A 27,895-nucleotide genomic window follows, 5' to 3' on the forward strand; every position below is an offset into this window, starting at 1 on the left:
TTAGCAATTAGTGTCAAAATACTTTTTATTCAAGAAGTTACTGAAGCAAGAGTCATCAATGTGAAGAATGGGTTAGTTTATGTGTAGAAGCTCATTTTGAAAATTTGTAATCATTAATGTGAGAAAGATCTATTAAATGAATGAATGTGAAATTATACAACTCAAATGTTAATTTTTTTCAGTTTGGGAAAATGGCTCAGTTGGGAAAAATGATTTTTGAACAAGTGTAAGGAGCTTCATTCAGACCTCCATGTAAAAGCCAGACACGTAGCAGAAGCATCTGGCATCTTAGCTAAAGCAAGATGAGATACTGAGACAGATGAATGTCCAGAAGCTCTGGGAACAGTAAATCTGATACAAATAGTCAAAAAACAACAAATAGACACTGTTTCAAACAAAGTAGAAGATAAGGGATGACAAATGACACTGGCCTATGAATTCTACATGAATGCCATGGCATATGTACACCCAAATTCACACATATGAATGAACACACACACACACACACACACACACACACACACACACACACACACACACACACGGTGTGTGTAAAAGAGAAGTTGCCAAAAATACAATATATTCCTTAATATAACAATAATTTTCAATATAAGTATACTAACTGCATAATCTTGAAGTTTTTTATAATTAATGATCTGAAACCAGATTGGCAGATTGGTCTTGCTTATTTTGGGCATATGTTAAATATTCATTGAGGTTTGTCCTCTCTAACAAAAGAAAAGTAAATGGGTTGATACTCTTACCAGAAATTAGTGAAAACAGACCATTAACTCCTCTCTTCCTTTATATTTTGGTATTTCAAAAAACAAGTTGGTACTCTACTCTGTTTCATGCTTGAAAAGTGGGCTCAGTTATGTAAAGTAGCAGTGAACTATGTTATTCCTTATGTGATCTTGGGAATTGGAACTGCTTTTTAAAGAGGGGTAAGTATTGGAACTGTTAATATATTTAAATTGGGCTTTTTCAATTAGACATATCCATATATTATTAAGCCTATTTTAATTTGGTGAAAACTTTTAGGTCATTTAACATACTGGTTAAGTAAGGCAAAGGACACCATCAATAGTACAAATCACAAGGCTACAGAATGGGAAAAGATCTTCACCAATCCCAAATCTGACAGAGGCCTAATTGCTGTGGATTATCGTTCTGTATGAATAAAACACTGATTGGTCAGTGGCCAGGCAGGAAGTAGGCAGGACAAGGAAAGAGGAGAATTCTGGGAAGTGGAAGGCTGAGTGAGGGAGACACTGCCAGCTACCGCTATGACAAGCGGCATGTGAAGATGCTGGTAAGCCACAAGCCACATGGCAAGGTATAGAGTTATAGAAATGGATTAATTTAAGATATAAGAACAGTTAGTAAGAAGCCTGCCACAGCCATACAGTTTGTAAATAATATAAGAGTCTGTGTGTTTATTTTATAAGTGGGCTGTCGGACTGCCGGGGATTGGCGGGACCTGGAGAGAAAACTCCAGCTATACCTAATTTCAAAAATATATAAAGAACTCAAGAAATTAGATATGAAAGAAACCCCAAATTATCCAATTAAAAATAGGGTACACATCTAAGTAGGAAATTCTTAGCAGAATTTTCAAATGGCCAGGAAACACTTAAAGAAATGTTAAATATCCCCAGTCATAAGTGAAATGCAAATCAAAACTACTTTGAGATTTCATTTTATATCTGAGAGAATCAAATCCAGCTCATGCCACTGAGGATGGAGAAAGGGGAGCACTCCTCTATTGCTGGTGCGATTGCAAACTTGTACAGCCACTTTGGAAATCAATATGGCAGTTTCTCAGGAAAATTAAGAATCAATCTACCCCAAGACCCAGACATACCACTCTTGGCATATCCCAAAATAATATTTCATAATAGCACAAGAACACGTAGTAAACTATGTTCATATCAGTTTTATTCATTATAGCTAGAACCTAGAAAACAACCTAGATGTCCCTCAATCAAAACAAAATGGATAAAGAAAATGTGGTACATTTACACATGGAATATTACCCAGCTATCAAAAGCAATGACATCCTGAAATTTGCAGGCAAATGGATGAAACAAGAAAAAAATAATTTTGATTGAAATAACCTAGACACAGAAAGACAAACATGCTATGTACTCACTTATAAGTAGATAGTAGTCATAAAGTAAAGGATAACCATGCCACAATTCACAGATACAGAGAATCTAAGTAACAAGGAGTGCTCAAGGGGAGAAGCTTGGCTCACCCTAGAAAAGGAAAATAGAACAGATTTCACAGGTGGACTGGGAGAAGGAAGGGATTGGACCAGGAGGAAACAGATGGGAAAGGATGGAGGGTGAGAGTACTAGATGAGACAACTGGAAAAGGGGAAGGGGCTTGCAGGGTGAGGTAAAAACCTAATGCAATGGAAACTCCCAAGAATCTATAATATATCTCCAGCTAAGATTTTTTTAACAAGTGGGGTATGTAACCTGAACTTGAAGTCTCCTGTAACCAGGCAAGTGTTTAAGTAGAGGGACTGGGACCCAGCCATATAACCTTCAAACTACAATTTGTCCTGCCTATAAGATGTGCTGGTATAAAGTTGGTACAGAAATTGTGGGAGTGGCCAACCAATGGCTTCTCCAGCCTGCGACCCATGCCACAAGAGGGAGCCCACCCCTGATTCCCAGATCCAGAGGCTGGACAGCCCTGAGACCTAGGATAGAACTGTAGTGGGTAGCCATTCCAGCTTTGACCTGGAAATACCACCCTATTTGAGGTAACTATCACGCCTAAAAGGCAGAGTCAAGAGAGGTCCCCAATCTAGATCTCGGGTCTTCAGGGATCCTCTCTTGACTCTGCCTTGTAGGCCTGACAGTTACTGAAGCCTCAAAGGGGGTGGTATTTCCAGGTCAAAGCTGGAACAGCTACCCACTACATAGACCAAGCACAACTGGCAAAACAGTCAATGTAATTATGCCTAATGATATTCTTCTGTACTCAGATTGGTGACAAGCCCAGTTGTTATCAGAGAGCTTTTATGCAACAACTGATGCAAACAGATGCAGAGACCCATATCCAAACAATAGGCAGAGATCAGGGAGTCCCGTGGAAGGGGGGGATAATTTTTGGAACAAGAGGGGTTAAAGGCACCACAAGAAAACCCATAGAGTCAGGTAACCTTGGTTCATAGGGGCACACAGAGACTGAACTGACAACCAGGGAGCCTGCACAGGAATGGACTAAGCCCTCTGAATGTATTTGACAGTGTGTAGCTTGTTCTTTTTGTGGAACTCTTAACAGTTGGAGCTGGGGCTGTCTATGACTCATTTGCTGGCTTTTGGGACCCTATTCCTCCTTCTAAGTTGCCTTGTCCACCCTTAATATAAGGGGAGGTGCCTAGTATTCAACTTGATATGCCATGGAAGGCCTGCCTTTTTCTGAATAGAAATAGAGAAGGAATGGATGGGAGAGCAAAGGAAAGGTGGGGAGAACGACTGGGAGGAGGAGGGAAGAAAAATGGGAAATATGCAGTTAGGATGTAAATAATAATAATGAAAACCAAAATAGTAGTTAAGTATTATGGGAGATAGATACTGGAATGGACCACTCAATTGGTTGGGGGGGGGAGCTTGGGATCTTGGGGAACAGCTCTGAGGAACAAATCTTCTGCCACATGTACCCCCATTGACTAAACACATGTATGTAAAGAGGGGTGTCATAGAAAAGCTGTCTTTGTGATGTTGAAGAGAAGCTTCCATGCCTAAACAGACCCTGTTTTGCCTCCCAGCATCTCCCCTATTAGAGGTGTAAAGGGTGGTACTTTCTGTTGTCTGAACCTCACCTTGGTTTCCTAGACACCTAGCCTCTCCCAACATTCACCAAGGGTTGAGAGGGCATTCACTGTGATGTCAGAACCCATGCTTGCCACTATTGGCTGTAGCAGACTTAGCTAACCAATCAGAGCTTAGGGGGTGTGGCCTCCATTGTTCTTGGAGGGTATATAACTCCACTACCTGGCCTTCTGGGCCAGACCCTTGTGAGGCTTCACAATGGGCAAGGTTAATAAGAAGTCACATCGGGGCACCACAGAGACAGACCCATCGACTTCACATACCAACCTAACTCTGAAGGGCAAGATTTCACTAAAGCCTAGAACTCCGGTTTCTGGTGAGGCCTGCTGTGAATCCACTTCCAGAGGTGATGAAAAGGTAAGTACAGCTAATCTAAGTGAGCTCTATATTTTGCTTTAAATGGTTTACATTATGTGTAAAAATGTATGTAGGCTTAAATGAGGGGAAAAAAAGAAGTATATACAGTGATATAAAGAAATAGTTTTTAAAAATAAAGTTTTTAAAGAGACAATAAAGGGAGTACAAAAAATAAGCCAAGTAAGGATAGATATTACACAGAGAATCTGGATTGTGTTGTCTTTGGGATTCTTAACTAAAGAGAGATATTTAATTGTAAAGGCAGCAGAGTGAAACCAATATGTATATTTTAAAGATACCTTGACTTCAAATTTGGATCTAAAGATACGTTGCTTTGGAAAGGAGGCTCTGCTTATGTTGCCACAGAAAGCCAAAGGCTATGGATTTGTTCCAGATTAAGTTACATCAGGTTTGACCAACTTAGACCCCCTGAACAGTCTCCAATGACACCATGGTCCAGATGATCCAACATCCAGAATGGTTTCAAGGCAACAGGCTCAGACAATATACCCTCACAGACTACTCCATAATCCTAAAATGTTCTTTGTGTCCCCATAAGATACAGTGCCCCCTCCAACAGGAAGTAGTAAAAGAAACTGAACCCAAATTTCCAAATATACCAAGCTGGCTTTGGAAATGGAATTGGCTCATTCCTTCTCCAAACCCAAACATATTGCTAAAAAGTAGGTTAAGAGATTCTTTTGTCCCATATTAAAAGAGCCCTCTGGTGTGGGACAGAGAAACACCAATATTTTTATTTAAAACAGTTTTATTATAAATACAATCCCTTTCTAAAGAAGAAAAGGGGATAGTTTTGATATGATAGGATCAAAGGGTAGATTAATGCACCTACTTTTAAAGAGCAACAACTTTTTTGAAATATTTTACATTGGTATAGATTTTAATTTATTGACACAAATTTAAAGTTAATTTTGTTATACTGTATGTATATTTCTACTTTTTTTAAGGTATTATATTTGTACAGCTCATTTAAAATTGTAATGGATAATTAAGAAATAGATTAATAATTAGTCTTCTGTGATAGTCAAACTGGTAGCATGTTAAGTTTTCTAGGTATACATAGATACATTTCAGATAGACAGGTAATCTTCAAACACTTCAAAGACCTACAGAATATGGCATTTAAAATATTTTTTTAAAAAATTTAGACTTTCTGGATAGTGAGTTATGTCTGCTCTTGGCAGCACCAGTTTACTTCAGACAGGAGGATGGGCATTGAAGACACTCCATATGGAGTTTATCTTTGCCTTTGCAAAAATAGCCATTTGGGCAAAAAACTGTTCTTGCCTGGACTGATTGATGGACTGGACATGCAGAACCCATAGGAAGGTGACCACTAAACTTTGCTTGACAAAATGGTCCTTCAGGTTTCTGCTTCACAGAGGAAACTACCAGACATACTACAGGACACAGAGAGAAATGACTGAGAGACTCTAGGCCTGTGGGCTGAAGACAGATGCCCCAAGTTTACAAAGCAACATTAGATGACTGTCCAGGCTGCCAGCTGTGTCTGTCTATCCTGCAAGACTCCTGAAAGTTGCTTGTGTCCTTCTCCCATTACTCAGGTAATATTATATCCTTCTGAGGTCTTTGATGTAGTTGAAGACTAGATATTTATAATTTCCTCAGTTATGATAAAAGATAAGTTAGATATAAAATCTTAGACTCACAAATATGAGGTAGATAAGATATCTTCCATAATATTGTAACTGTAATTCTTACTTGATAATTGTTTTGTTATATGTAATTTTACTATGTAAAAGTTAAAACCTTTTTTGAAAAAAGAAAAGGGGAAGTGCTGTGGGATGTTCAGTATGCTAAATGTGTTGCTCTGATTAGCTAATAAAAAAACACTAATTGGCCAGCAGCCAGGCAGGAAGTGTAGGCGGGACAAGCAGAGAGGAGAATTATGAGAAGTGGAAGGCTGAGTCAGAGAGATACTGCCAGCTGCCACCATGACAAGCAACATGTAATGATACCAGTAAGCCTCAAGCCATGTGGCAACTTATAGATTAATGAAATGGGTTGATTTAAGATAGAAGAACTAGATAACAAGAAGCCTGCCACCGCCATACAGTTTATAAGTAATATAAGTCTCTGTGTGTTTACTTGGTTGGTTCTGAGCAGCTGTGGGACTGGCATGTTAGAGAGATTTGTCCTTACTATGGGCCAGGCAGGAAAACTCTAGCTACACTCTTTACTCCATCATTGCCCCTCCTCTAGAAAACATACCCTTGCCTGGCCTAGCTTAAACCTCTTGCTCAACCCATACACCTAAGACAGCCTTGCTTCCTGGTACATATCTATGTAACAGGTCTTTCTTTGGACTTCCAGCTCCCAAATAGTGAGACAGAGAATTCTTATTTAGTATGAAAGCTTGGCCTTATCTTAGGCTTATTCCCAACTAGCTCTTATAACTTAAATTAATTAATTTATATTAACCTATATTTTTGCATATGGCTCTTTACCTCTCCTCAGTATAGAATGTCTCTGTCTGACTTTCTCTGCTCCTCACTGGCAAATTCCTAGCCTCAGATTTTACACAGAGTTCCTATCTCTCACCAGAAGTCCTGCCTATCCTCTCCTGCTTTGCTGTTGGCCATTCATCTCTTTATTAAACCAATCAGAAAATCCCTAGACAGGTGAGATTAAATAGTGACAATCTTCACACAGTGTGACCAAATACCCCACAGATTTTCCCCTTTTTGTCTAAATAAAAGGGAAAGGTTTTAACTCTAACACAGAAAAACTATATAAAATAAGAACAATTATTCAGATAAAAATTACATTCACAATTTCCAGTCCATATGTATTTGGCAACTCTGGAGAAAGTACTCTATTATCTATCCTATCTTGTGTGTCCAACATTTTGTACTTAAATCACTTTCTATCATAACATATTACCAACCTAAAATATCTTTATAGAACTTAAAACCTTTTCTTAAATAAACAACTTAAGCTTTTATGTCTATCAAACATCATAAAATTTAAATCACTTTTGTGACTTCTATTTTGAATTTGGTAACAGGAAAAATTGTAAAACCACAACTATCTAGTTTTTCAACCCCATCAGAGATCTGAGAATGATAAAATATTACCTGAGAAAACAGAAAGTACAGAGCAAACAACTTCCAAAGCTATAGAAATGATAGAGACAGCTGGCTACCTAGACAGTCACCAGAGGTTCTTATGTAATATTGGGGCATCCATCTTTGGCCTGCGGGCCTAGAATATTTGACAGACTTTTCTGTAAAACGGGATTTTGATTGAATGACCTACCTTGTCTTGGCAAAGTTCAGCAGTTGACTTCCTTTGTGTCCTGCTTACCAAATTTGGATAGCATACTGGCAGTAGTTAAGGCAAGGACTGTTTCTTGCCCAGTGGTGAGCTTTGCCACATTGAAAGCAAATTCCAAATGGAGGTTCTTTGATGCCAATAATTTTTCTCTGAAGTACATTGGTGCTGCCAGAAGCAATGTCTCACTGTCATAAAAAGTCTTATGTTCTTAAACGATTTTAAATGTTATATTCTGTAGCTCTCTACTGTGTTTGAAGACCACCAGTCTACTAAAATATATCTCTGTTTACCTGGAAAATAAAACTAAGATGACTCCAAGTTTGATTGTTATAGATGACTACCTACTAAACTGTATTTCTTAATTACCTTACACAGTTTGTAATAACAACTTTCAAGGACTAGCACTTTACATTACATTTTTAAATGAGCTGCATATGTATAATACCTTAAATAAGAGTAGAAACATATACAGCAAGCTATAACAAAAATAATGTTAAATTTGTTTCAATATACAAAAATCTATACCAATATAAGACTACTAATTGCTTTTTAGTTTAAAACTAGATTTAATAATCTATCCTTTTATCCTATCATTCCTATATCTCCCCTTATTTCTTTTCAAAAAGAGGTATCTGAATCTAACACCCTTTGATCATGACCAATGAAATCTTGCAACTAGCTCCCCTACATGATGACAAAAGTCCATAACCCACCTAATGACCCAAAACCTTCCACCCCAACTCTTAGGAGTGTGGATGTAATGGTTTTAAAAATACTTCCTGTTGTCTGGGTGCAACAGCATCTTTTGGAGACCCTGAGAAAAGTGGTATAATTGCCAAGTCCTGGGAGAGCTATCTGTATCATTTGTTGTCCAGTCTCTGTGTGATGGGAAAGTATGTGGCTTAACTGAAGTCCTGGCTAGAATAGTGAGGTTGTACCATCTCAGCTAGTAGCTTTGAAGTTGTTCTGGATGCAGATTTTTGTGGAAAAAAAAACATGGAGGTATTCTGATAGACTGGATCACCTGGGCTACTTGTCTTCATTTGTGTCTTTTTTTTTTCTGAAAACACACACTTTTATAGGTAGCACATATATATATTAGTGTGCATAAGTGAGCTAAAGATGATTTTTTGTTCCTTGTTTCATCCGGTAAAAGGTGCCTGTAAACTTTATAAGTCCACTTGGACTGCAAATTTCTATCCATGCCATATGAAAGAATGGCATGTAATAATAAGTTCTGAGGACTCTGTAGACAACAAGATTTATCATGTCTCATCTTGTCTCAGAGTTGTTCCCATGTAAAAGGATCATCATATATATCACCTGTATTATAGTTTTCCTTCGTTTATTCCTTCATGTCTACAGCCAAGATTTTCAGGAGGTCTTTGTCAGTCACATCTGATCTTTATTAGTTTTGAAGGAATCTTTAACTTTTAATTTCCTGTGGAAATAAAGGTATAACCTCTCTCCCAATGTAACATATACCTTGGTTTCTATTCTGAAATTAAGACATCCTTAAAATTTGTAGGATGGTTTAATTAGTAGTTTTTTCAAATATCCAATGTCTCTCAGTAGTATTGGTTTTTCTTTATTAGCATTTAAAAATTTAAAGTTAATAAAGCACCATATAAGGTCCAAATATCCTGTGTTATAATATTCCCTACACTTACATGCCTTATTCTTTTTTTGTTGTTTGTTTTTGTTTTTCAAGACAGAGTTTCTCCCTCTGTAGACCATGCTGGCCTTGAAATTACAGAGATCTGCCTGGCTCTGCCTCCCAACTGCTGGTATTAAAGGCATGTACCACCAACCAGCACAGTAGCTGATTCTTTTTAGAGTTACTTTATTCTCTTTTGAAAGACTTTATTTTTTAACTATTTTTTTTATGACTATCTATACCATTTTCTTGTCTAGCTTCAGGACCTAAGCAAATTTTTAAGCACATAGAACTTGTTCAGAGGTTGTTGTGGTCTGGACCTACCTGGCTTACTGCATGCTTGAAGGCTTTTCTGACTGCATGAGCCAAGCTTTAAAGGGCCAGGTCACCTCTACACATCTGTAGGCTCCTTTTGCAACTGCACTTAGCACATGGCTCTGGAAGCTGGCCCTGACCCCCTTAGGTCTGTGAGAACCAAGTTTTATGTCCATGGGGACAAACTGGGAACTGAATTTACCCATCCCAGCTCTGGGAAGTTGATGGCTAAGGCAGAGGTTTCTACTTAATCTTCTGGAGAGTAGCACACCTGCTACTCACAGGCCCTAAACTTGGATATACATGCCCTCATGTTGGGAGGCAAATGTATCAGGTCTTTCCTTGGAATGCCAGCTCTCAAATAATGGCACAGAGATTTCTTATTATGTATGAAAGTTTGGCCAACTAGCTCTTATAATTTGACAATCCAGTTATATTGATCTATGCTCTGCCGCATGGCTCACCCATCCTCAGTACAATATTTCTGACTATACTCAGTATATTATAGAGACTACTATAATCTACTATTCCACATTTTCTCACTGGTGAATCTCTTTCTTCAGATTATTCCAGAGCTCTTGTCTTTTCCTGGAAATCCTGCCTATCCTCTCCTGACTAGCTATTGTCTAATCAGCTCTTTATTAAATCACTCAGAACATGCCTTAGACATGTGAGGTTATACAACAAAACATCTTCACACTGTGTGATCACATACCCTACAACATAACTATTAACTAATGTCACACTGTGCTTTCCTTCTAGAATCTACATGCCTTAAAAGGGGTGAAACTGATCCTGAAAAGGGGCTCAAAGATGAAGATCTTGAAAAAAAGTACCACTCCTTCAGGGAAAACTAAGGAAGATGAAAGAGCAATACCATGCCCTGAAGAAACTCAGCGGCAGAAAAAGAAGAAAAAACACCGACGTAAACGAGAGAAAAAGTTACAGGACAAGTTGAAGATGCTGTGGGATCAATATACACAGCTGCAGAATGAGACAAATGTACTTTGGAATCAATACTATCATATGCACAGTCAGGTGAAGACACAATTTGGCCATGACAACGAGCTGCAAGATGAGGGAAATACACCATGTGATCAAGACAAACAACTACAGAGTCAGATAATCAGACTCTGTGGTCAAAAGAATCAGCTGAAATCAGAGGTTAATGCACAATTTGATCAAGATAAACATCTTAAAGAAGAGATAATCCCATACTTCAATCAACACAAACATCTGAAAAACGAGGTGATTGCACACTGTGATCAAGATATATGTCTGAAAGAGGAGGTGATCACACAATTTGATCAAGACATGAAGCTGAAAGAGGAAGTGATCACACCCTTCAATCTATACATGCAACGGAAACAGGAAGTGATCACACCATTCAATCAAAATAAAAGTGTGAAAGACGAGGTGATTACACAAGTTGATCAGGACAAGCAACTACAGAACCAGATGTTTACACTCTGTTATCAAGACAAACATGTAAAAGAAAAAATGGTCACTCTCTGTTATCAAGACAAGCATCTGCAAGACCAAGTGTTTACACTCTGTTATCAAGACAAACAAGTGAAAGAGGAGATGATTACCCTCTGCTATAAAAACAAGCAGGAGCAGGACCAAATGTTGACACTCTGCTATCAAGACAAGCAGGTGAAACAGGAGAGGATTGCCTTCTGCTACCATGACAAGCAGGTGAATCAGGGGAGCTTCACTCTCTGCAATCAACAAAAGCAGCTGCAGGACCAGATGAACACACTCTGGGACTACAACAACCAGTGGCAGGAGGAGATGAACACTGAGTCAGCCCAGGAACAACACACCATAGCTGGCTCACACATCTCCACTACTGATTTGAATAGGCTGTAGTCTCAGAACACAGCCAGAAACACCAGATATACATGTCTAGTCATCAAGTTGTTTGGAAATGCCCCCTTATTATATTCAATGCTATCCAGTGAGATTTGCAAAAATAAATTCGTTCTGAAAAGATCCATGTCCCCGTGAGTCTCTTGTGGTAGAACTGGGAAGAGAAAAGGGATGTGATAATATTTTGTTTGTGCTTTAACAAATAAATCTTGCCTGAAGATCAGAGTGCAGAGCTAGCAACTAGAGACCGGGCAGTGGTGGCAGACACCTTTAATCCCAGCACTTGGGAGGAGGAAACAGGAAGTGATATGTCTGGGCAGGGAGAGGAAGTGATAAGGTAGGATGGAGACAGGAGTTTGGCCCTTTCAGTCTTAGGATTAGGTAGAGGTAAGAAGTCTGGCACCTTTGCTTGTCTTTCAGCATTTACACCAATATTTTTTATTAAGAGCAATTAGGGTTCTTCATACAAAGGTAGGATGGAGATTTGAGGAGGGAAGGAGGGGAACTTTGGTTCTTCATATTTGGGGGTAAGACAAAGAGTACATGCTCATGAAGGCACTGGAGAATATGAACAGAACTTCAAGATCTTCCTTGCTCATTGTTCTACAGAAAACAATAAAGGGCTTGGAATTCCTACCTGTGTGCTTTACATGGGGCTGGGGAGGGCTTTGGTTCAGGTTGTGGTTTGCCACAACACATGGGAAGTGTGTTTTGTGGTTGGCTACATCATACTTGCAAAGAGAGAACACATCACCTATAGGCAGACTATCTTTTAGTGCATTTTGCTATAACACACACACATACACACACACACACACACAAACACCATGACCTAAATCAATGAACTGTCCTTAGCAAGAATGAAGATATCATCCTATAGGATGCATTTGTTTAACAACATGAGGATATGTTACTTTTCTTAATGCTGCATTTGTTTAACTATGAAACGATGTGTTTCTGTTTCACCTTACCTACCTAAGGCACCTGATTGGTCTAATAAAATGTTGAATGGCCAATAGCTAAACCAGTAAGGAACAGGCAGAGCTGGCAGACAGAAAGAATAAAAAGGAGGAGAAAAAGAGAATGGGAGAAGGAAGAAAAGAATGAGGGAGAAAGATGGAGAACCCCTATGGCCAGCCAGGCAGACAGATATAGAGACAGCATGAAAGTAAGATACACAGAAAGAAGATAAAAAACATTGACTCAAAATGTAGACAAAGAGAAACAGATTTTAACTGAGCTAAGATAAGGCTGAGTATTCATAACTAATAAAAAGTCTCTGTGTCATGATTTGGGAACTGGTTGGTGGCCCAAAAGAAAAAGCCTGGTAAATATTATCTCTATACATAGTTGCATGTGCAAATAATTAACATCAGATGCATTGTGGGAAAACACATAGGAAGTAGGCAAAAGCTTACATAATCCAAGCCAGTCAGCCAAAACCGAGAAGCTCACATGCTATATTTCTTAGTGACCAAACATCTCCTTGAACTCCATGAAATAAATTCCAAATTAATAATCAGGACCCTTGAGTATTGTTTGTAACTGGAGTTGTCCTGTGTCCATCCAGCTCCTGCAGCTGCTCAGACCCAAGTAAACACACAGAGGCTTTTATTACTTATAAACTGTATGGCTGTGGCAGTCTTCTTGCTATCTAGTTCTTATATCTTAAATTAATCCATTTCTATTCATCTATAACTTGCCACAAGGCTTGTGGCTTACTGGTACTTTTACATCTCCCTTCCTCTGTGTCTGGCTGGCAACTTCTGACTCAGCCTTCCTGTTCCCAGAATTTTCCTCTCTGCTTGTCCTGCCTATGCTATACTTCTCACCTGGCTACTGGCCAATCAGCACTTTAATTATTAACCAATCAGAGCAACACATTCAAAACATACAGAACATCCCATAGCACTTGCCCCCTTTTTTTTCTATACAGACTGTCTTTGATGCCCATCCTCCTCTCTGAAGTAAATTGGTGCTGCGAAGCAGACATGTCTCACTTTCCTGAAAGTCTAATTTTTTAAAACATTTTAAATACCATATTCTGTAGGTCTTTGAAGTGTTTGAAGACTACCTGTCAGAAATATATGTATATATACCTAGAAAACTAAACTAACATGACTATAAGTGTGATTATCATAGAAGACTAATTATTAATCTGCATTTTTTAATTATCCATTACAATATAAATGAGTTACATAAACATAATACTTTAAACAAGCGTAGAAACATATATATAGGAACAAAATTAATTCTATATTTATATCAATAAACTAAAATCTATACCAATGTAAAATATTTTAAACAAGTTGTTCTTTAAAAGTAGGTTCAATAATCCATCCTTTGATCCTATCACATTTGTATTCCCTTTTCTTCTTTAGAAAGAGATTGCATTTATAATCAACCTGCTTTAAATAAAATAAAATATTCATTTTTCTCTGTCCCACACCAGAGGGCTCTTCTGATATGGGACAAAAGAATCGGTTGACCTTTTGTTTTAGTAATATGCTTGGGTTTAGAGAAGGAGTAAGCCAATTCCATCTCCAATGCCAGCTTGGTATATTTGGGAATTTGGGCATAGATGCTCATACTACTTCCTGCTGGATGAGGGCATTGTATCTTATGGGGACACAAAGAAAATTTTAGGCTTATGGTGTAGTCTGTGAGGCTGTACTGTCTCAGTCAGTTGCCCTGAAACTGTTCTGGATGTTGGATCATCTGGGCCATGGTGTCATCAGAGACCTTTCAGGGGGTCTTGACTGATCAAACCTAATGTATCTTAATCTGGAACAAATCCATAGCCTCTTGCTTCCTGTGGAAACAAAAGCAGAGCCTCCTTTCCAAAGCAACATATCCTTAGATCCAAATTTTGAAGCCAAAGTACCTTTAAAATATACATATTTGTTTATGTGAGCAGTCCTTACAATCAAATATCTTTCTGCAGTTAAAAATTCCAAAGACAACACAATCCAGATTCTTAGTGTAATATCCATCTTTACGTGGCTTATTTTTTATTTCACTCTTGCTTTGTCTTTAAAGACTTTATTTTTAAAACTGTTTATTTCTTTATATAACTTCATGTATTACTTTTTTCTCTCTTCCAAGCCTATTTATATTTTATACACATTGTAAACCATTTAGAGGTTCATCCCATGTGAATCTGTCTTATTGTGAATCTATTGCTTTAAACTGAAGCATTTCCACCCATCTCAGTTTCTCAACATGACAGTGGTACATTTATCACCATCTCTGGGAGCCATGTGTACCATCAACTCTCAGAAGCAGTGGATCTATGCTTCTATCGAAGCAGCATGTAGCACAGAAAACTTTTTTTTCTGTACTAGCAAAGGCTAAATCCACTATGCAGTATAATGTGTGACTTGTAGACACCTCATTTCCACCATGCTGCAGTTCAAGCCCATATGCCATGAACCTGCCATATCCCAAGCACGCAGGCTGTGGTTAACTTGAGAGTGGCAACTAGGAAGCTGTTTTTAGCTTCATTTTAGAATTTTTTAAGCTTTCTTTGATTTTAGGTGGAAACTCTTGCCCCACGTTGTGGCGCCATTTGTAGCTGGAGTTTTCCTATGCCCACCTGGCTCCTGCAGCCACTCAGATCCAAGTAACACAAAGAGGCTTCTATTACTTATAAACTGTATGGCTGTGGCAGGCCTCTTGCTATCTAGTTCCTATATCTTAAATTAACCCATTTCTATTAATCAATAAGTTGCCACATGGCTTATGTCTTATTGGTACATTTACCCTTTCTATGTATCTGGCTGGCAACTCCTGACTCAGCCTTCCTGTTCCCAGAATTTTCCTCTCTGCTTGTTCTGCCTATATTATACATCCTGCCTGGCTACTGGCCAATCAGCACTTTATTTGTTAACCAATCAAAGCAACACATTCACAGCATATAGAACATTCCACAGCAATTTTTACCCTGTGACCTGCTATTTCTGGTCTTTACTATCCTTTGCTTTACATACCATATCCTTGCTATTTTGTAATCTGTGTGCCCCTTTATTTCATTCTTGATTAAGCTTACAAGAACAAGGAAATATCAGGTACAAACCCTTAAGAAACAAAAACAAACAAGTCAATAATTATTAAAACACCTAAGAAATTGGGTATGGAACATGTCTGTGGAAATAGTTTGTAATTAGTGTTGCTATTTAAGCAAAAAGTATTACAAATATAGCCTGGCGGTGGTGGCCCATGCCTTTAATCCCAGCACTCAGGAGGCAGAGGCAGGTGGATCTCTGTGAGTTCGAGGCCAGCCTGGGCTACCAAGTGAATTGCAGGAAAAGGTGCAAAGCTACACAGAGAAACCCTGTCTCGAAAAACCAAAAAAAAAAAAAATATTACAAATATATTATTTTTGTTGTCATTTTGTGTGTGTACATATGTGAATTTTCACGTGTGTGTGTGTGTGTGTGTGTGTGTGTGTGTAAGTGAATGAAAAAAATGCAGGGAGGACTTGACTGCCCCGAGGTACCATGTAGGAGGTTTATTGTAGATATGAGGGAGAGCATAGTCAGAGGCAGATTCATCTGGCAAAGTCCAGTATGAATATGAACCTGAGTCTGGCCATGTGAGGAGAATAGGGAGGGGAATGAGGATACCCAGAAGACCAGGAGATCAGGAGGTCAAGAGGCCAGGACAGTAAAAGATAGACAAAAGGACCGAGTAATCAAAATGGCTGGATTGTATAGAGAAGGGCAGCTGTAGGAAATGCAACCTAGCCCATGGGCTGGTAAAGTTTAGGATAGGGGGCAGGGTATGCTAACCATACCCTGTAACATATAGGTACTGAGGGAGGCAGAGTGAACCTTGCAGACAGGTTCACTTTGATATGGTAAATAGGCACCTCAAATAGTCATTTGTCCAGGTTTGTGGGCTCTCAATATTTTTATTGATAATAAATGATAATGAATGACATAATCTTTTTTATGACTACTTGCTGTGGGCATTGAGTCTTCATTGTTTGGAGCCCAGGACAGCTGGAATGCTGGCCAAGGCCTGGAATACCAGGCTGTTTCACTTGCTGTCCAGGCTCTGTTGGGACCATCTGGGGCTAGGGAAGTTCAGACCATGTTTGTGAAACTGGAGCACTTGGGGCTAAAAAGTTGCTGAAGCTGTCTTACCTTGATTTGAAATCTTCAGAGACAGATAGACAAATCTTATGGGGATAGAAGGTAAAGTTAAGGAGTTTAGGGGATTTTTTTCTTGATTGTGTACTTGAAACTTTCAGGTACAAAGTTCTGGTAGTTGAGGGGGGAGGTCCCAAGGCCATGGGGAAAGAGAGAGATTCCACCCTCAAAAATAGGTAGAATAGTGAAACAGGCTGTTGATTTATAATACTTATTTGTAGTCTGTTTGACTTGTGAAAGGTGGATCCAAGTCAAATACTTGAAGCTTACATTAAATTTTCAAGTTTATAAAATGAGAAAAAAATGTTTTAGATATGTTAGCATCACCACTGTTTGTAACCTGTACTGAAATTAACATTGTATAAAAGACAGTACACTCCTGTGTAGGTGAAGTTTTCTGTGTCCTGCCTGGTGTGCAGCCTTCAGACCCAAATAAACACACAGAGGCTTATATTAATTAAAACTACTCAGCCATTAGCTCAGGCCTACCACTGACTAGCTCCTACACTTAAACTCGGCCCATTTCTGTTAATCCATATGTCACCACAGTCTCTGTGGCTTTACCTGTATATCATTACATGCTGCTTCTGGATGGCAGGCTGGCATCTCCTCACTCAGCCTTTCATTTCCCAGAATTCTCCTTTTCTGTTTATCCCACCTATATTGCTTACCTGGCTACTGGCCAATCAGTATTTTATTAAACCTGTGTACAAAAGCATTATTCCACAGAATTTCCCCTATTCTGTTAAATTAAAAAGGAAAGTTTTAACTTTAAGATAGTGAAATTATTTATAACAAAATGGTTATCAAGCAAGAATTACAATTACAATATCTAGTCTATTTATATTTGGCAAATTCAAAGAACATATTCTATTTCCCTATATTTGTAAGTCTAAGGTCTAACTTAATCTTTTATCATAACTAACCAAAACCATAATTATAACTATCTAGTCTTCAACTACATCAAAGATCTCAGAAGGATATAATATTACCCAAGTAAACAGGACCTGAAGAACCATTTTGCCTTGAAAAGTTTAATGGTAACCTTCTTATGGGTCCTGCATGTCCAGTTGATACAACATTTTTTTCCTGCAGTCTAGACAAGAACAGTTTCTTGTCCCAATGGCTGCTTTTGTCAAGAAGAAGATAAACTCCATATGGAGTGTCTTCAATGCCCATCTTCCTCTTTGAAATAAATCAGTGCTACACAGGAGCAGATGTGTCTCATTGTCCAGAAATATCTAAGTTTTTTTAAAACATTTTAAATGCCATATTCTGTAGGTCTTTGAAGTGTTTGATGATTACCTACCTAATTGAATGATATGCATGTATGCCTAGAAAACTTAACATGACTACAAGTTTGATTATCATAGTTGATTAACTATTAATCTGTATTTCTTAATGATACTTTACAATTTCAATTTAATTGCTTAAACATAATACCTTAAACAAGAGGAGAAATATAAGTACAGTAAAACAAAATTAACTTTAGATTTGTATCAATAAACTAAAATCTATAATAATGTAAAACATATCAAGTAAGTTGTTGCTCTTTAAAAGTAGATTCAAAAATCTACCCACTCATCCTATCATATCTATATCATATCACTTTTTTTCTATTAGAAAGAGATTGCATTTATAATAAACCCATTTTAAATAAAACTAAAATTCATAAACAATATTTTGGGAAAGTGGGCATAGCTTCTCATACTACTTCCTGCTGGATGATGACACTGGCAATCTTCTGGGAATTAGGATAAAATTACAAGTTATGGTCAAGTCCTGACTGGAATAGTCTGTTAGGCTGCATTGTAGGAGCCAGTTGCCTTGAAGCTGTTTTTGGATGTTGGATCATCTGGGCCATGGTGTCATTGGAGACCTTTCATGGGATCTCAGTTGATGAAATTTGATCTATCTTAACCTGGAACAAATTCATAGCCTCTTGCTTCCTGTGAACACAGAAGCAGAGCCTCCTTTTCAAAGAAACATATCTTTAGATGCAAATTTTGAAGTCAAGATGCATATATATATATATATATATATATATATATATATATATATTATGGCTTAGTTTAGCAGCCTTTACAATCAAATGTTTTTCTGTAGTTAAAAATATCAAAGACAACACAATCTAGATTCTGTGTGTAATACCCATCTTTACATGGCTTACTTTTTATATTACCTTTACTGTCTCTTTAAAGAAGTCATTATTTAAATTATTTCTTTATTATAACTATCTATATTCCTTTTCCTCTCTCTTCCAAGCCTATGTACATTTTTACACACACCTTAAACTATTTAGAGGTTTTTTTTTTAAATCTGAATCTGAGTTATTGTGAATCTGTTGCTTTAAACTGCAGCATTACTAGGACTGAAAAGGCAGCTTTGGCTGCTTTCTCTGCCCACCTCAGCTTTCGAACAGGGTGGAATTATGTTTACAGCCAGCTCTGGGAACCATGCTCACTACCAACTCTGGGAAGCAGTGGGTGTGTTTCCATCCAGCAGCGCATATCCTAGAAACTTTTTTTTTCACTACCAAAAGCTAAATCTGTCATGACACTGTGCACTGCAGTGGAAATCTACCATGCTGCACTCAAGTCCACACACCAGTGCAAACCCACCATACTGTAGCTCATGGCTTGCCTGAGAGATACAACTAGGAATTTGGTTTCAGCTGTTTTAGAATCTTGTCTTTAAAGCTTTCTTAGGTTTTAGGTCCCACATTTTTTTGCCATTTGTAGCTAAATGTTTTCCTGTGTCCTGACCAGCTAGCAGTTGGGACAAATCTCTCAACCACAGCCTTGTAGCCTTTTATAAAATAATCTAACAGATGCTTAATATTATTTATAAGTGCTTGGCCATTAGCTTGGGCTTATTACTGACTAGCTCTTAAACTTAAATTAACCCATAATTCTTATTTATGTTTAGCCACATGGCTTGGTAACTTTTCTCAGTTCTGCCTTGTCATTTTGCTTCCTCTGTGTCTGGCTGGTGTCTTCTGACTCAACCCTTCTCTTCCCAGAATTCTCCTCTCTGCTTTCCCTGACTATCATTCCTGCCTGTCTACTGGCCAACCATCATTTTATTTATCAACCAATCAGAGCAACACATATTCACAGCACTCCTGCCTTTCAGTTTTAGCAAAAGCTTGGAGACCCCAAAATTATACTGAGTTAAAAGCATTAACACTCTTTTTTTATTTTTATTTTTTTTTATTTTACAACACCATTCAGTTCAAAATAATAGCCACAGATTCCCCTGTTCTCCCCCTCTCGCCCCCTTCCCCCTCCCACCAGCCCACCCCCCATTCCCACCTCCTCCAGATCAAGGTCTCCCCTGAGGACCGGGGTCGACCTGGTAGACTCAGTCCAGGCAGGTCCAGTCCCCCCCTCCCAGACCGAGCCAAGCGTTCCTGCATAAGTCCCAGGATTCAAACAGCCAACTCATGCAACGAGCCCAGGACCTGGCACCAATGCACCGCTGCCTCCCAAACAGATCAAGCCAAATGACTGTCTCACCCGTTCAGGGGACTTGATCCAGTTGGGGGCGCCTCAGCCTTTGGTTCAAGGATCCTGTGCTTCCATTCATTTGGTTATTTGTCCCTGTGCTTTATCCAACCTTGGCTTCAACAATTCTCGCTCATATAAACCCTCTTCTTTCTCACTAATTAGACCCCCAGTGCTCCACCAGGGGCCCAGCCGTGGATGTCCAGATTCCTCAGTCCTTGGATGGGGTTTATGGCACAGCTATTAGGGTGTCTGGCCATCCCATCACCAGAGTAGGTCAGTTCCTGCCCTCTCTCGACCATTGCCAGCAGTCTTTTGCGGGGGTATCTTTGTGGATCTCCGTGGGCCTCCCTAGCTCTCTGCTTCCTCCCCTTCTCATGTGGTCTTCATTTACCATGGTCTCCTATTCCTTGTTCTCCCTCTCTTTTCTTGATCCAGCTAGGATCTCCAACTCTCTTTCCCTCGACCGTTGCTCTTCATTGTTCCCACTCATGACCAGGCTGTTCATGTAGATCTCATCCATTTCTCCATGTCTTTTTTGGGGTTCCGTTTTTCAGGTAGCCTCACTGGTGATGTGAGTAGCAGTCCAGTCATCCTTGTTCCACATCTAGCATCTTCCTATGAGTGAGTACATACCATATTTGTGTTTCTGAGTCTGGGTTACCTCACTCAGGATGATTTTTTCTAGATCCATCCATTTGCCTGCAAACCGCATGATGTCATTGTTTTTCTCTGCTGAGTAGTATTCCATTGTGTATATGTGCCACAATTTATTTATCCATTCTTCAGTTGAAGGGCATCTAGGTTGTTTCAAGGTTTTGGCTATTACAAACAATGCTGATATGAACATAGCTGAGCAAGGGCTCTTGTGGTATGATCGAGCATTTCTTGGGTATATACCCAAGAGTGGTATAGCTGGATCTTGGGGGAGATTGATTCCCAATTTTCTAAGAAAGTGCCATATTGATTTCCAAAGTGGTTGTACAAGCTTGCATTCCCACCAGCAGTGGAGGAGAGTTCCCCTAGTTCCACATCCTCTCCAGTATAAAGTGTCTTCAGTGTTTTTGATCTTACCCACTCTGACAGGCATAAGGTGGTATCTCAGAGTTGTTTTGATTTGCATTTCCCTGATGATTAGGGATGTTGAGCAATTCCTTAAATGTCTTTCAGCCATTTGGGTTTCCTCTGTTGAGAATTCTCTGTTTAGTACTAAAGCCCATTTCTCAATTGGACTGTTGGTCGTTTTGATGTCTAATTTCTTGAGTTACTTATATATTCTGGATATCAGTCCTCTGTCACATGTGGGGTTGGTGAAGATCTTTTCCCATTCTTTAGGGTGTCGCTTTGCCTTGCTGACCGTATCCTTTGCTCTACAAAAGCTTCTCAGTTTCAAGAGGTCCCATTGACTGATTGTCTCAGTGTCTGCACTACTGGTGTTATATTTAGGAAGTATTCTCCTATGCCAATGTGTTCAAGACTACTTCCTACTTTCTCTTCTAGCAGGTTCAGAGTAGCTGGATTTATGTTGAGGTCTTTGATCCACTTGGACTTAAGTTTTGTGCACGGTGACAGATATGGATCTATTTGCAGCCTTCTACATGTTGATATCCAGTTATGCCAGCACCACTTGTTGAAGGTGCTTTTTTTTCCATTGTACACTTTTGGCTTCTTTGTCAAAAATTATATGTCCATAGGTGTGTGGGTTAATGTCAGGGTCTTCAATTTGTTTCCATTGGTCCACATGTTGGTTTTTATGCCAATACCAAGCTGTTTTTATTAATGTAGCTCTATAGTAGAGCTTGAAGTCAGGGATTGTGATGCCTCCAGAAGTTGTTTTATTGTACAGATTTCTTTTAGCTATCCTGGGTTTTTTTGTTTTTCCATATGAAGTTGAGTATTATTCTTTCCAGGTCTGCAAAGAATTGTATTGGTATTTTGATGGGGATTGCATTGAATCTGTAAATTGCTTTTGGGAAGATTGCCATTTTTACTATGTTAACCCTGCCTATCGATGAGCATGGGAGATCTTTCCATTTTCTGACATCTTCTTCAATTTCTTTTTTTCAGGGACTGAAAAAGGTATTTTATGTCATTTTTGGCTATTCTAAAGGGTGATATATCTCTAATTGCCTTCTCAGCTTCTTTGTCCATTGTATATAGGAGGGCTACTGATTTTTTTGAGTTGATCTTGTATCCTGCTATGTTGTTGAAGGTGTTTATAAGCTTTATCAGTTCCTGGGTGGAATCTTTGGGGTCACTCAAGTATACTATCATGTCATCTGCAAATAGGGAAAGCTTGACTTCTTCCTTTCCAATTTGTATCCCCTTAATCTCCTTATGTTGTCTTATTGCTCTGGCTAGAACTTCAAGTACTATGTTGAATAAGTATGGGGAGAGTGGACAGCCTTGCCTCGTTCCTGATTTTAGTGGAATTGCTTTGTGTTTCTCTCCATTTAATTTGATATTGGCTGTTTGTTTGCTATATATTGCCTTTACTATGTTTAGGTATGTTCCCTGTATTCCTGATCGCTCCAAGACTTTTATCATGAAGGGGTGTTGGATTTTGTCAAATGACTTTTCTGCATCTAGTCAGATGATCATGTGTTTTTTTTTCTTTGAGATTGTTTATATGGTGTATTACATTGATGGACTTTCGTATGTTGAACCACCCTTGCATCCCTGGGTTGAAGCCTACTTGATCATGTTGGATAATTGTTCTGATGTGTTCTTGGAGTCTGTTTGCCAGTATTTTATTGAGTATTTTTGCATCAATGTTCATGAGGGAGAACGTTCTGTAGTTCTCTTTCTTTGTTGCATCCTTGTTTGGTTTAGGAATCAGGGTAATTGTAGCCTCATAGAAGGAGTTTGGTAATGTTCCTTCTGTTTCTATTATGTGGAACAATTTAGAGAGTATTGGTATTAACTCTTCTTTGAAGATCTGGTAGAATTCTGTGCTGAAACCATCTGGTCCTGGGCTTTTTTTGGTTGGGAGACTTTTAATGACTGTTTCTATTTCCTTAGAGGTTATTGGGTATTTAAATAGTTTATCTGGTCTTGATTTAACTTCGGTATGTGGTACCTATCCAGAAAAATGTCCATTTCTTTTAGGTTTTCCAGTTTTGTGGAGTAGAGGTTTTTGAAATGTGACCTGATAATTCTCTGGATTTCCTCAATGTCTGATGTTATGTCCCCCTTTTCATTTCTGATTTTGTTGATTTAGATTCTCTCTTTCTGTCTTTTGGTTAGTTTGGATAAGGGCTTGTCTATCTTGTTGATTTTCTCAAAGAACCAACTCTTTGTTTCATTAATTTTTTGTATTATTCTCTTAGTTTTTAATCTATTAATTTCACCTCTCACTTTGATAATTTCCTGGCGTCTATTCTTCCTGGGAGACTTTGCTTCTTCTTGTTCTAGAGCTTTCAGGTGTGCTGTTAAGTCACTAGTGAGGGATTTCTCCAACTTCTTTATGTGGGCATTTAGTGCTATGAATTTCCCTCTTAGAACTGCTTTCATAGTGTCCCATAAGTTTGGGTATGTGGTGTCCACATTTTCATTGATCTCTAGGAAGTCTTTAATTTCTTTCTTTATTTCTTCCTTAACCCATTGGTGATTCAGTTGAGCATTATTCAGTTTCCATGAGATTGTAGGTTTTCTGTAGTTTTTGTTGTTGTTGAAATCTAACTTTAAACCATGGTGGTCTGATTGAACTCAGGAGGTTATTCTAATTGTTTTGTATCTGTTGAGATTTGCTTTGTGGCCAAGTATGTGGTTGATTTTAGAGAAAGTTCCATGGGGTGCTGAGAAGAAGGTATATTCTTTCTTGTTAGGATGGAATGTTCTGTAGATATCTATTAGGTCCAATTGGGTCATGACATCAGTTAAGTGCTTTATTTCTCTGTTAAGTTTTGATTTGGGAGATCTGTCCAGTGGTGAAAGTGGGGTGTTGAGATCTCCCACTATTAATGTGTGGGGTTTTATAAGTGGTTTAAGCTTTAGTAATGTTTCTTTTACATATGTGGGTGCCCTTGTGTTTGGGTCATAATTGTTCAGAATTGAAACTTCATCTTGGTGCATCTTTACTGTGATGAGTATGTAATGTCCTTCTTTATCTCTTTTGATTGATTTTAGTTTGAAGTCTATTTTGGTGGATATCAGGATGGCTACCCCTGCTTGTTTCTTAAGAGCATTTGATTGGAAAGTCTTTTCCCAGCCTTTTATTCTTAGGTAGTGTCTCTCTTTGAATTTGAGATGTGTTTCTTGGATGCAACAGAAAGATGGGTCCTGCTTTCATATCCATTCTGTAAGTCTATGTCTTTTTATAGGTGAATTAAGTCCATTGACATTAAGGGATATTAATTACCAGTGATTCTTCATCCCTGTTATTTTTGGTGGTAGTGTGTGTGTACTTCCCTTCTTTGGGGTTTAGTGTTGTGGCTTTATATTACCTGTGTTTTCGAGTGTGTATCAGACTTCCTTCGGTTGGAATTTTCCTTCTAGTGCTTTCTGTAGGGCTGGGTTTGTGGATAGGAATTGTTTAAATCAGGCTTTGTCTTCGAATGTCTTGTTCCTTCCGTCTATGATGATTGAAAGTTTTGCTGGGTATATTAGTTTGGGCTGACATCCATGGTCTCTTAGTGTCTGCATTACATCTGTCCAGGTCCTTCTGGCTTTCAAAGTCTCCATTGAGAAATTGGGTGTTATTCTGATGGGTTTACCTTTATAGGTCACTTGGCCTTTTTCCTTGGCTGTTCTTAATATTCTTCCTTTATTCTGTACATTTAGTTGTTTAATTCTTATGTGTCAAGGGGACTTTTTTGGGGGGTCTAGTCTGTTTGGTGTTCTATAGGCTTCTTGTATCTTCATAGGCATTTCCTTCTTTAAGTTGGGAAAGTTTTCTTCTATAATTTTGTTGAATATGTTTTCTGTGCCTTTGAGTTGGTATTCTTCATCTTCTTCTATCCCTATAATTCGTAGGTTTGGTCTTTTCATGGTGTCCCAAATTCTTGGACAGTTTGGTTCATGACTTTGTTGGCTTTAGTGTTTCCTTCGACTGATGAAACTATTTCTTCTACTGTATCTTCAATGCCAGAAATCCTCTCTTCCATCTCTTGCATTCTGTTGGTTATACTTGCATCTGAAGTTCCCGATCTTTTACTCAGGTTTTCTATTTCCAGCATTCCCTCTGTTTGTGTCTTCTTTATTTTTTCAATTTCCCTTTTCAGTTCTTGGACTGTTTCCTTTGTTTGTTTCATTGCTTTTTCATGATTTTCTTTCAGTGCTTTATTGTTTTCTTCCAGGACTTTATTGTTTTCTTGGAGGGCTTTATTGTTTTCTTCTAATTTGTTTGCCCTTTCCTCTAGTTGTTTACAGCGTTCTTCCAATTTTCTTGTCTTTTCCTCTACACAAGCCTCTACCTTCTTCATGAAGTTACTCATAAGGCTACTTTCTTCTGCTTCTTCCAATTTTTGGTGTTCAGGTCTAGATGTTGGAGGCCGGCTAGGTTCTGGTGATGCTGTATTGCTCTTCATTTTGTTGTATGTACTTCTGCCTTGCTGTCTGCCCATCTCCTTGTGGTTCTTTCTTGGTCTTATCAGTGTACTTGTTTCAGAAAGAGCTGACAGATTCAGGAAGACTCTCTCTCTTGTCCAAAAGGGAGTTCTCTTGTCCAACTCTGTGGTCCAGAAGGGAAGTCGGGGGCAGGATGGGAGCTGGGGGCCGGTCTCTAAGTCTCAGTAAGTGGCTGGGGTCTCAGGCAGATGGGCATGGGGGCAGGGAGCGGAGATTGCAGGGGCTGCCGGAGGGGCTTGGAAAAGGGGATCCCTCCCATTGGGGCTAGAAAGGGACCTGCCCGGTGGTCAGAACCTGGGGCCAAGTTAGGCGGGTCTTCCCGGAGTGGCTGGTGCCCAGGGATGGGGTCTGGGTTGGACCCGGATACTCACCTCTGGTCCAGAAGGGAAGTCAGGGGCAGGATGGGAGCTGGGGGCCGGTCTCTAAGTCTCAGGAAGTGGCTGGGGTCTCGGGTAGATGGGCGTGGTGGCAGGGCGCAGAGATTGCAGGTGCTGCCGGGGGGCTTGGAAAAGGGGATCCCTTCTGGTGGGGCTAGAAGGGGACCTGCCCGGTGGCCAGAACCTGGGGCCGAGTTGGGCGGGTCTTCCCGGAGAGGTTGGTGCCCAGGGATGGGGTCCGGGTTGGACCCGGATACTCACCTCTGGTCCAGAAGGGAAGTCGGGGGCAGGATCATTAACACTCTTTCTTGAGGACTTGATATATGGATTGGAAAGAGATGTTTTCAGCACAACTGAAAAGCACTTTTGGGTCTGTTAGAAGACAACCAAAGAAAATTTAAGTCTTGCGGTTTGACTGATAATAGTACTCAATGCTTTACCAGCTTATCAGAACTCCATCGTTTGGTATTAAAATTTAAACTTTAGAAGTTTTTAGTATAACAATGACATAGCAAGGAGGAAAGAAATATGAAACTTTTTTTATTTCTACCTCAAATCATTTTCTTAGGCCTTTATAACATGCATTTATACATAATAAAACACTTTTTGACTCTCACAACTTAAGCTTTCATATCCTTAGACCTTTACAACTCGTATTTATATATCTTAGAACACTTACATAGACCCTCAGAATTTACATAAGCTTTAAATTTTTGCCTATCCAATCTTTTATCATGAGACACAGTTGGTTGATTACAAGAGCATGCATTGTAAAGAGGGTTCCTTTAAAGAAAGGAATGTAAAAAAAAGTTACTTTGAAACCTGTTTTGTGAGTTTATGTTTTTCTATAGTCTGGTAACAAGGTAAAGTGTTTGTCTTTCTTGACTGGAAACCTAACAGCTCTAGTCCTAGGAAAGTGAGGCCTATGACTTGAAGAGAATGCAGCTGTAGCTTTGGTGAGGAGTTGGTAAGCTTGCTGCTACTAAAGCTACAGTTAGTTAGTAAGTATCAGGAGAGATCTGGGAAGGATAAATTATAGCTGGAAGTACAGAGACTTACCCACTACCTAGATGGTTTCCCTAGGTTCCTGTGGTCTCCATGGCATTATTGAAGGCAGTGGTCAGTGTTTGGCTGTCATACAGGACAGCATTAAATCTTAACATTTCACACAGGACAGTATCTGCCTTTGGTGTGTCAGATCTAGGTCTGAGAGATTTTCCTGTGGAGAAGGTGTAGGGAAAAGGGGTGAGCCAAAGAAACACACTCTGGCCCTGAAACCAGAGCTAATGAAAGAAATTCACCCTGGCCCTGAAACCAGAGCCAGTGAAAGAAATATGCCCTGGCCCTAAGAGAAGAGCCAAAAAGGCTGAAAAAGGTGAGTGAAAGAAAGACAGTTTGGCCCTAAAATCAGAGCAAACTTTTCCCCTCACAAACTGATCAACAAAACTAACAAATGCCCAAGCAAGAAACCAACCAACCTCTGAGCACAAATTCTAGCACTCTCACATTAAACCCAGAGCCAGTGAAAGAAACAAACCCTGGCCCTGAAACCCAATTCAGTGAAAGAAACAGTTTAGCCCTAAACCCAGAACCTAATCCTGAAACCAGCGCCAACAAAACACATTTTGGCCACAGAACCGGAGCCAGTCAAGGAAATAAGCTCTGGCACCAAAACTTGAGCCAAAAAGCTAAAAAGGATAAGTGGAAGAAATACAGTTTGGCTCTGAATTCAGAGTCAACTCTGCCCATCACCAAGGAAACCAACCAATCCCTGAGCAGGAAAACTAACCAGTGCCTGAACAGAAAATCTTCTCCCTGGAGATACTCACCCCTGAGAAGGCCTATATAAGCCCCTCTGTCTGCTCAGTTGTGGGCTGTCTTTTCCCACCCTGGCCGAGGCAACCGCTCTTCTGGACTACTCCTT

At 39.2% G+C, this 27,895-nt stretch overlaps 1 protein-coding gene across 1 annotated transcript; it reads left to right on the top strand.

Annotated features, from left to right (window-relative positions):
- The first annotated feature begins 4,012 nt into the window (after positions 1-4,012).
- LOC102922657 (uncharacterized) lies at positions 4,013-11,490 on the top strand. The gene is made up of 2 exons (XM_006995085.4): positions 4,013-4,205; positions 10,258-11,490. Exons 1-2 carry the CDS (start codon positions 4,047-4,049, stop codon positions 11,365-11,367), a joined length of 1,269 nt encoding a protein of 422 aa, XP_006995147.1. The 5' UTR covers positions 4,013-4,046; the 3' UTR covers positions 11,368-11,490.
- The last annotated feature ends 16,405 nt before the right edge of the window (positions 11,491-27,895 follow it).

The sequence above is a fragment of the Peromyscus maniculatus genome, chromosome X (genome assembly GCF_049852395.1).
Source record: "Peromyscus maniculatus bairdii isolate BWxNUB_F1_BW_parent chromosome X, HU_Pman_BW_mat_3.1, whole genome shotgun sequence".
In the NCBI taxonomy this organism is placed as follows: domain Eukaryota; kingdom Metazoa; phylum Chordata; class Mammalia; order Rodentia; family Cricetidae; genus Peromyscus; species Peromyscus maniculatus.

Bases quoted from the DNA above. Each gene is read 5' to 3' on its own strand.
- LOC102922657 (XM_006995085.4), top strand. From the start codon at position 4,047: ATGGGCAAGGTTAATAAGAAGTCACATCGGGGCACCACAGAGACAGAC. The intron at 4,206-10,257 runs GTAAGTACAGCT...CTTTCCTTCTAG, and splicing joins CTTCCAGAGGTGATGAAAAG to AATCTACATGCCTTAAAAGG.